At 52.9% G+C, this 10000-nt stretch overlaps 2 protein-coding genes across 2 annotated transcripts in view; one reads left to right on the top strand and one right to left on the bottom strand.

The window, feature by feature from the left end:
* EMWEY_00037210 (ABR027Cp, related) overlaps positions 1-3641 on the top strand; it is a gene marked incomplete at both ends in the record, with an annotated part of 7465 nt that extends 3824 nt beyond the window's left edge. The window contains 2 exons of the mRNA XM_013482222.1: positions 1-3411; positions 3576-3641. The exon at positions 1-3411 is cut by the window's left edge and continues 554 nt beyond it. Coding sequence (XP_013337676.1) covers positions 1-3411; positions 3576-3641 — 3477 coding nt within the window. The remainder of the gene's footprint in view (positions 3412-3575) is intronic.
* Positions 3642-5095: 1454 nt separating this feature from the next.
* EMWEY_00037200 (hypothetical protein) lies at positions 5096-5685 on the bottom strand (the record flags this gene model as incomplete). The annotated part of the gene is made up of 2 exons (XM_013482221.1): positions 5096-5254; positions 5392-5685. 2 exons carry the CDS (start codon positions 5683-5685, stop codon positions 5096-5098), a joined length of 453 nt encoding a protein of 150 aa, XP_013337675.1.
* Positions 5686-10000: the final 4315 nt, after the last annotated feature.

The raw sequence follows: 10000 nt of genomic DNA, 5'->3' as shown, positions 1-10000 counted from the left end.
CCATCCAAACCCACGGATGCCCCCCCAACCAAACCCTCCGGGGGCCCCCCACCCAAACCCGCCGAGGGCCCACCCGATAAACCAGCAGAGACACCTGAATCAAAACTGACAGCGGGGCCCCCAAAGAAGGCACTCGCAGGGCCCCCAGCGGGGCCTGTAGTAGGGGGGCCCCCAAAGAAGGTGACAGAAGGGGGACCCACCAAAACGACTATTGGAGGGCCCCCAAAGAAGATGCCTGAAGGTGGGCCCCCAAAGAAGATCTCAGAAGGGGGCCCACCAAGCAAGCCGATTGGGGGGCCCCCAAAAAAGATGACAGAAGGGGGGCCCCCAAGCAAGCCGATTGAAGGGCCACCAAAGAAGGCAACAGAAGGGGGCCCCCCAAGCAAGCCGATTGAAGGGCCACCAAAGAAGGCAACAGAAGGGGGCCCCCCAAGCAAGCCGATTGAGGTGCCACCAAAGAAGGCAACAGAAGGGGGCCCCCCAAGCAAGCCGAATGAGGTGCCACCAAAGAAGACGACAGAAGGGGGGCCCCCAAGCAAGCCGATTGAAGGGCCACCAAAGAAAGCGACAGAAGGGCCCCCCCCGAAGAAGATGACAGAGGGGCCCCCAAAGAAGATTTCGGAAGGGGGGCCCCCAAGCAAGCCGATTGGGGGGCCCCCAAGCAAGCCGATTGAGGGGCCCCCAAAGAAGACGACGGGAGATGGGCCCCCAAGCAAGCCGACTGGGGGGCCCCCAAAGAAGACCACAGGAGATGGGCCCCCCAGCAAGCCTATTCAGGGTCCCCCAAAGAAGATGACAGGAGAGGGACCCCCAAGCAAGCCGATTGAGGGCCCTCCAAAGAAGGTGACAGAAGGGGGCCCCCCAAGCAAGCCGATTGAGGGGCCCCCCAAGAGGGTAACTGAAGGTTCCTCAAAGCAAGGCCCAGATGGGTTAGTAAGCCAGCAAGGAGAAGGTGTGGGGCCTCAGAGACCATCAGGGGGGCCCCCAGAGAAACTCCCCGAGGGGCCCCCAGTGCCCTCATCAAAGATATCCCCAGCAGACCCTCCAAAAGGGCCCCCAAAGAAGCCACCTGGCGGGGGCCCCCCAGGAAAGCTTTCTATGGGGCCCCCAAAGGCACTACCGGGGGGACCCAAAACGACGAGTACCCAAGGGGAGGAGGAGAGCGTAACTGGGGAGAGGAAGGGCCCCCCACCAAAGTTCGGTGCAGGGGCCCCACCGATGAAGAAGGCGGGGGCCCTCCCCGGGGGTCCCCCACCTCCTGCAAAGGCCCCCACTGCCAGCGCAGTGAAGGCCACAGGCCCCCCTGATTCTCTACTGGGGGGGCCCCCTCAGGCAGGCCTGCTGCCAACAGGAGAGGGGCCTCCTGGGGTCCCCCAAAAGGAAGAGAAGCAGAACCCAGGAGGGCCCACCGGCTCCCGCCCCTCGGTGAAGCAAGGGCCCCCCATGGGAGCTAGTAAAGAAGGCGAAGGGGGCCCCCCCACGAAGAAGGGGGCCCCTTCAGGGCCCCAAGAGGAGGGCCCCCGCGTACAAGGCGAGAAGGAGCCACTGCCTGACGCGCTGTTGCAGCAGATGAACCTCCCTTCCCATGCACCAGCAGCTGCTGCAACAACTCCAGCAGCAGCAGCAGCAACAACAGCAGCAGGAACAACAACGGAGTCTCCTCCTAAGACCCCTAAGCCTGCAACACCAGGGTCAGCAAATCGTCTTAGGGACTCTGCTGCTGCTGCCTTCCATAAGGGGCCCCTAGACACTAAAACTATTGCTGCCAACAGGCGTGCAGCAGCAGCAGCAGCTGCTGCTGCTGCTGCTGCTGATGCTGCTGCTAAGCCTGAGCCCAACGGGGGGCCCCCCATAGGCCACCCACCAGGGCCCCCAAAAGGGCCTCCTAAGAAGGTACCATCCGTAAAGGAAGGGGGCCCACCTGCCCTTGCCTCCCCTAAGACAGGCCCTACACAGGGACAGCAGCTGCCGGCAGCAGCAGAGGGCCCCCCACCAAAAGGGCCCCCACCAAAAGGGCCAACAGCAGGAGGGGCACCACTAAAGGGGCCTACAGCCGGGGGAGCACCACCAAAGGTGCCTCCAGCAGGAGGGCCCCCAATTAAAGGGCCTCCAGCAGGGGGGCTTCCAGCAGGGGGGCCCCCAATTAAGGGTCCCCCAGCAGGGGGGGGCCCACCAAAAGTGCCTCCAGCAGGGGAGACCCCACCTAAAGGGCCTCCACCAGGGGAGACTCCACCAAAAGGGCCTCCAGCAGGGGGGCCCCCAACTAAAGGGCCACCAGCAGAGGGTGCCCCACCCAAAGGGCCTCCAGCAGGGGGAGCACCACCAAAAGGGCCCCCAGCAGGGGGAGCTCCACCAAAAGGGCCTCCAGCAGGGGGGCCTCCAGCAGGTGGGCCCCCACCAAAAGGGCCACCAGAAGGGGGGCCCCCACCGAAAGGGCCCCCAGTAGGGGCGGGCCCACCAAAAGTGCCTCCAGCAGGAGGGGCACCACCAAAAGGGCCACCAGCAGGGGCATCTCCACCAAAGGGGCCTCCAGCAAGAGGAGCTCCACCAAAAGGGCCACCAGAAGGGGGCGCCCCACCAAAAGGGCCTCCAATAGGGGGGCCACCACCTAAAGGGCCTCCAGCAGGAGGAGCTCCACCAAAAGGGCCTCCAGTAGGGGGGCCCTCACCAAAAGGGCCACCAGAAGGGGGCGCCCCACCCAAAGGGCCTCCAATAGGGGGGCCCCCCCCTAAAGGTCCTCCAGCAGGGGGAGCTCCACCAAAAGGGCCTTCAGTAGGGGGGCCCCCACCAAAGGGGCCCCCAGCAGGGAACGCCCCACCCAAAGGGCCTCCAGTAGGGGGGCCCTCACCAAAAGGGCCACCAGAAGGGGTAGCTCCGCCAAAAGGGCCTCCAGCAGGGGGGCCTCCAGCAGGGGGGCCTCCAGCAGGTGGGCCCCCACCTAAAGGGCCTCCAGCAGGGGGAGCTCCACCAAAAGGGCCTCCAGTAGGGGGGCCTCCAGCAGGTGGGCCCCCGCCTAAAGGGTCTCCAGCAGGGGCAGCTCCACCAAAAGGGCCTCCAGCAGGTGGGCCCCCACCTAAAGCACCACCAGCAGGGGGACCCCCATCAAAAGGGCCGCCAGCAGGAGGGCCCCCACCAAAAGGGCCTCCAGCAGGTGCAGCCCCAACTAAAGTGCCTCCAGCAGGGGGGGCACCTCCGAAAGGGCCGCCAGCCGGGGGGCCCCCACCTAAAGGGCTTCCAGCAGGGGGACCCCCCTCCAAAGGGCCTCCGGCAGGGGGGCCCCCACCAAAGGGGCAACCTAACCCGAAGGAGTTGAGTACGGATTCCGCAGGTGAGCACCCTGAGGCTACTTTGGCTAAGGGGGCCCCCCCGAAGGGCCCCCCAAAGAAGTCTGCCTCTATTGAAAGGCCGCGGGTACCCCCGTTGCCTCTAAGCAAAACTTTAAGCCCACTATAATGTAGTTAAGATGGAAGCTAACAATATCTTTTGGGGGCCCCTTTGGGGGGGCCCCTGGGGGCCCCGCAAGGGGCCCCCAAGGTCGAGAGGCGTCTCGGCTTTTTCGTTTTTTTTGGGTTCAGTACCCTGTTGGGGTCTGCGAGGGACTTACTGTGGCGGGGTCTGGCTACGGGGGCCCCACATGCTAAGGGTTTAGGGTTTAGGGTTTGGAGGACTATGTGGGCACCAGACTCCTATCAACTAATGTCTTTTAAAATGCAGTTTAAGTAATTAAAACTTTTAGGGTTTAGGGTTTAGGATTTAGGGTTTAGGGTTAGGGGCCCCCCCTTCAACAAGGGGCCCCCTAATCCCCAAAACTTAATGCAGAGGACAACATAAGAGTACAACAACGTGCCTTCCGGGGCCGCCTTTCCCTGGGGGGCCCCTGGGGGCCCCCTTGCCAACTACACAAGGGGGCCCCAAGGGTAAAAGGGCTCTCGCTGTGTAACTCCTAAGGGCTCCTCCTTATCTGCAAACAGGCCCCAAAGTAATGCAGTAACAAGTGGGGCCTCCAGGGGCCCCCTTGGAGGGCCCCCCAAGAGGCCCCTCAAGGGGCCCTTTCTTCGGGTGTACAGACAACTCAGATGCTTAATTGCTGCAGGTACCCTCATTTAGACACGCCGCTAAATCATTCTCCCACTGCTGCTGTTGCTGCTGTTGCTGCAGTTGCTGCTGTGCTGCTGTTGCTGCTGCTATTGCTGCTGTTGCTGCTGCTTGCTGCTGCTGTGCATCGGGAAGACGTCCAGTTGCCCGTCTTGTTGTGCCACCGCATCCCTCAAGCAAATAATAAGAACGTGCAGGCGCTGCTGCTGCTGCTGCTGCTGTTGCTGCTGCTGCTGCTACTGCTGCTGCTGCTGCTTGCTCCCTGGTTCGTATGGGTTAGAGGAGACAGGAGGCAGCAACCCCGTTGCTGCCCCTTCTTATATGCCCCTTAGAGACAGGCAATTAATAGACCCCAATAAGCCTCTAAGAAACCCAAGGGGGCCCCTTAGGGGGGCCCCTGAGCGGGGGCCCCTAAGTGTGTTGTGTGGGCCCCTAAGGGGGCCCCTTGGGGGCCCTAACTTATCTTTAACCAGGGCAATGGAGGAGTTGACGTTTAGGTAAGGGTGCAGCTGTCTCCGTTGTCTCCTCCTGCTGCAGGGGACGTTTGCTGCTAGAGGAGACACTTTTCTTTCTTACTAGCTGCAGGGGCCCCTGTAGGAGACCTAATATATTATTAGGGGGCCCCCCAACAGATGAAAGGGGGCCCCCTTTATTTGTGTCTGTTGTATGCAGCAAAAGAGTGGCAAAGGCCTCGAAGGAGGGCCGTAGCTGCTGCTGCTGCACCACCTGCTGCAGTGCAGCAGCAGCAGCAGCAGCAGCAGGCTGCAATGTCTCCACCAATATACAAATTAGGGTACTGGTCTCAAGGGGCCTCTGGGGCCCCTGCTCATACAGTGCAAATACCCTTTGTGCCCTCTTATGCAGCAGCTGCAGCAGCAGCAGCAACCCCACAGCCTCCCTTGGCAGCAGATTGCTGCCGCGCAGCTGTGCTGCAGCAGCAGCAACATGCGAGGCATCATAGCAGGGGGGCCCCCTCCTAAGTAAAAGGGCCCTTGCCTCCTTATATGACAGGAAAGCAAGCCCGCTGGGGGCCCCTAGGGGCCGCGGCAGGTGGGTCCCTTGACGGGTCCCCTGGGGGGCCCCAAGGGGGGCCCCCACCTTGGGGGCCCCCAAGAAGGACTGCAGCCGCTGCTGCAGCTGATGGGGAGGGAAAGAAGATCTGCAGCAATATAATTCAAAACATATAAACCATAGATCGGGTAGGGGGCCCCCAAAGGAGGAGAGGGGCCCCAGGGTACAGGGGAGTAAGGAGCGTGCTGCTGCTGCTGCTGCAGTTGTAGAGGAGAGAAGACAGACCGCATCCGACAGACAGTCGTCTCCTGTTTCTGCTGCTGCTGCAGCAGCAGCAGCAGCAGCAGCAGCAACTGCTGCTTCTGCTGCTGCTACTGCTGCTATTGTCTTTGCGGCAAAAGATACTGATGGTCCTTCTCTTGCTACAGCAGCTTCTGCTGCAACAGCAGCAGCTGTTGCTGTTGCTGCTGCTGCTGCTGCAGCTGCAGCCCTCTCCGCTGCTGCTGCTGGGAGCTGGTAAACAGCAACAGCTGCTGCTGGTGGTATGCTGCTGCTGCTGCTGCAGCTAGGTGATGCCATTGTGTTAAAGGCAGCAGCACTAGCAGCAGCAGCAGCAGCTGTGTACCATCAGCACTTCTTGTTTGCTGCTGCCACTGCTGCTTCTGCTGCTGTTGCTGCTGCTGCGCTCCTCCCGCTGCTGCTGCGCCCCTGCTGCTGCTGCTGCTGATGGTAATGTTATAGATAAAGACAAGAAGAATTAAATAATTTTATTTATTTATATTTTTATAAACAAAGAAAGACACTGCGCAAGAGGGAAGTCGCGGGGGCCCCCCTAAGGATCTAAATGACGAATGGGGGCCCTAAACCCTAAACCCTAAACCCTAAACCCTAGAAGATCAACGCAAAAGTAAAGTATAGTGTTGGTTATGAAATACGAAATGACAGTTTAGCGTCAAGGGTTTAATATCTAGGGTTTAGGGCTTAGGGTTTAGGGCTTAGGGTTTGGGGTTTAGGGTTTAGGGTTTAGGGTTTAGGGTTTAGGGGGTTGATCGGAGAGACGGGCTCAAGAGAAAAGAGGGTTTATTGCTGACGATCTGTAAAAGAATATCTTTTTATAAAGATTATTTGTTATTTATAAACAGAATTCAATGTTAGGGTTTAGGGTTTAGGGTTTAGGGTTTAGGGTTTGGAGGCTTTACAGTAGCCCCCCGATAATGGGGTCCCCCCCTTCCCGGCTGCTTCCTCCTTCCTTTGTAGCTGCAGCATCGGTTCCTTTCTTTTTTTATTTTATTTATTTATTTATTTATTTATATTTTATTTATTTATTATTTATTTATTTATTTATTTATTTATTATTTAATTATAATTTTATTTACTTTTTATCTAAACCCTTTTTTAGGGTTTATGGCCAGATATATATACAAAAGTGTTTAATAGCTGTCTATACACCTCAAACTACCGTAAACCCTAAACCCTAAACCCTAAACCCTTTTTTCTCCTTCTTTTCTCTAATTATAATCATAAACAAATTTTATTCATCTGAGGGTTTGTTTACACCATACAATTGATAATTATTTTGTACAAACCCTAAACCCTAAACCCTAAACCCTAAACCCTAGTGGGGGTTTAAACTACAGGCCCCGTAGTTAAAGATTCATCCTTAGAGAAGATTTTAAGCACTGAGACTCCGAATTTAGGGTTTAGGGTTTAGGGTTTAGTGTTTAGGGTTTAGGGTTTAGGGTTTATGAATTCCTCAGTATTATATTTCTTTGTGCTGTTATAATATTAGAGATAAAAAAGGAGACAATTTTTTTCTCCTTTTTATTATTTATGAATAAAAAGGAGACACAATTGTCTTTGCTGCACTCGAGTGTCTTCTGAGGGTTTTAGGGTTTAGGGTTTAGGGTTTAGGGTTTAGGGTAGTCAAAGGAGACAGCAGCAAAAGTTGTCTCCCCAATGCTGTCTCCTCCTTAACAGCAGCAGCAGCAGCAGCAGCAGCAGCAACAGCGTCTATGCAGCAGCAGCAGAAGGCTGCTGTGCCTGCTGCTGTCTGCATGCAGGGGGGACGAAGATAGACTCTATTGGTGTCTCCTTTGCATGCATTTATAATAATAGGGCTTTTTATGTCTTTATTGGGGCTGCATGCATTGTTGCTGTCTTTAATAAACAATATACACATATCCCCTTATACATATACAAGAAAAGGGGAGGAGACACAAAAAGGTACTAAAGGGGTAATTGGGGGCCCCTGTAGAGGGGCCCCCCCATATAACCTTTAGTACCCTTTAGTGGGGGGCCCCACCTTCCCCATTTAATAAAAGAAAAAAAAATAACAAAAAGGTGTTTAATGATTAAAATAAATAATAAAAATAATAAATAAATAAATAATTATTATTTAATAAACAAGGAAAAGGATAAAAAGAGAAGAAAAAGGAAAAAAAAGCTTTTTTCTCCCTGTGTAGCTGTCGATACACCGCAGCATCGCTGCTTTTTCTTCTTTTTATTTTCTTGTTAATTTATTCATTAAAATAAAGAAACAAATTAATTAATTAATTAATTTATTTATTTATTTACTTATTTAATTTATTTTAATTTATTTTTCTTATTATTTAATTTAATTTTATATCTTTTATATAAACGAAGTCGTCGCTGCAGTAGCTATGGTGTGTAGACGGAGCTGCCTATACACCTCAAGCTGATGCTGCTGCTGCCGCTGCTGCTGCTGCTGCTTTTTCCCTTTTCTTGTATTTCCATGCAAGAAAGAAATAAATAATTATTAACATAAAAGTGTTGTTTTTAAGGATTTATACTTCTCCGCTGCTGCTGTTTCTGCTGCTGCTGCTGCTGCTGCTGCTGCTGCCGACAGGGTGACTCTGCGGTGTCACCAGCGAGCGTTGCTGCTGCTGCTGCTGTTGCTGCTGCTGTCGCTGTAAGGAGGGGAAAAGATAATTAAATATATTAAATAATACATTATATATATTCTATTTTATTTATTTTTCTCTCTTTTTATGTATTATTGCTGCCTTTATTATGTAATAAGGGGAGACAGGGGGTGACCGATGGAGACACAGGAGGAGACAGAGGAAGACGGTAAAAAGGAAGCAGCACCAGCAGCAGCAGCAGCAGCAGCAGAAACAGCAGCTGCCGCTGCATGCGGGGACAGCTTTCCCTAATAGGAAGGACAATAGAAGGGGCCCCTCTATGGGGTACAAAGGGTCTCCCTGTGGGGCCCCAATGGTCTCCGCGCTGCAGCATCAGCTTGTCGCGTGTCTGCTGCTGCCGCTGCTGCTGGTGCTGCTGCTGCATGCGGCCTCTGCATGCAGCAAAGGAGAAGAGATATATTCAGCAGCAAGAGCAGCAACAGCAGCAACTCGTAATCCCTCTCCCTGCAGCTCATCCACCGTCCCTCTTGTTTCCCTTACCCAGGGGCCCCCCATACAAGGGGGGCCCCTTTTCAAGGGGCCCCCTGAAGTAGGGCACCATAAAGAGGGGTCCGTTGGAAGGGGGCCCCCTTCAGGGGGCCCCCATTTGCTGCAGTTGCTGCTAATAGGAGACAATAAAGAGGGAAAGAAGATGTCTTATTTATGCATATGCTGCTGGGTATCAGGTGTCTCCTTTATAGGGTGTCTCCTTTTATATATTTATTATTTAATTAATAATATAAATAATTATAATAATAAATATATACAAAGATATATAATAAGAATTAATTGTTCTTTTTTCTTCTTGTCCTTTTTTTCTTTTGTCTCCTGTCTCCTTATTCTTATTGAGGTAACTAATACTAATTATTCTTTATTAATAAAAGGAGACACAAAAGGAGACACAAAAGGAGACACTGCAGCAACAGCAGCAGCAGCAGCAGCAGCAGCAGCAGCAGCAGTACCCTTTTATTATCTAACAGAAAATAAAGTACCTTCTCCTGTACAAGGAGACACAGGGGGGCCCCCTAATCCCTTGGATTGGGGGGCCCCCTTAAGAGAACTGGAGGTGGTGGTACCAGAGGAGACCGTGTCTCTTTCTGCTGCTGCTGCACAAACAGCAGCAGCAGCAGCAGCAGCAGCAGCAGCAGCAGCAGCAGCAGCACCCGCAGCAGCAAGAGAAAGAGACAGTCTCCAAGTGTCTCCTTTTGCGGTGTCTCCCCCTACAAGAGTTGCGGAGACACCTCACAAGACAGCAGCAGCACCAGCAGCACCAGCAGCACCAGCAGCAACAGCAGCAACAGCAGCAACAGCAGCAGAGCAGCAGCAGCAGCAGCAGCAGCAGCAGGAAAAAAAAGGAGACAATCGTGAATATTTTTTTATACAGCAGCAATTAATACTTTTATTAGGGAGACAATTAACACAAAGTGTCTCCCTTTATTCTTTTCTTTCCTTAATTATTAATATATGTGGTAAATTATATACATAAATAAATAAATAAATAAATTAATTAATTAATTAAGTAAATAAATTAAATAAAATAATTAAATAAATAAATACATTTGTCTCCTTTTGTCCCTTTAATTGTCTCTTTTTTTCCTGTCTCCTTTGCTGCTGCCTTCTACCAGTGTCTCTGCAACCCCAGCAGCAGCAGCAGCAGCAGCAGCAGCAGCAGCAGCAGCAGCAGCAGGAGGGCATGGTGTGTCTGTTATGTATGTCTCAGGGGGTACACGGTGTCTCTCATTAATATTAGGATGTAATAAGGAGACAGTCCCCTTTATCTTCCCTTTGTCTCTTTTTTTTTCTCCTTTTCTTCCTTCTTTTTTATCCTTACGTATAATTAAATTCTTTATTATACAATTTATTTTTCTTTTGCCTTTCTCTACTACTGCCTGTCTCCTTCTTAGTACACCTGCAGCAGCAGCAACAGCAGCAGCAACAGCAGCAGCAACAGCAGCACCACCAGCAGCAACAGC

This window comes from Eimeria maxima, genomic scaffold, assembly GCF_000499605.1.
Source record: "Eimeria maxima Weybridge genomic scaffold, Emw_scaff552, whole genome shotgun sequence".
NCBI classification, from domain to species: domain Eukaryota; phylum Apicomplexa; class Conoidasida; order Eucoccidiorida; family Eimeriidae; genus Eimeria; species Eimeria maxima.
Note: the sequence above shows the minus strand (reverse complement) of the source record. Positions and strands in the feature narration are given on the sequence as shown.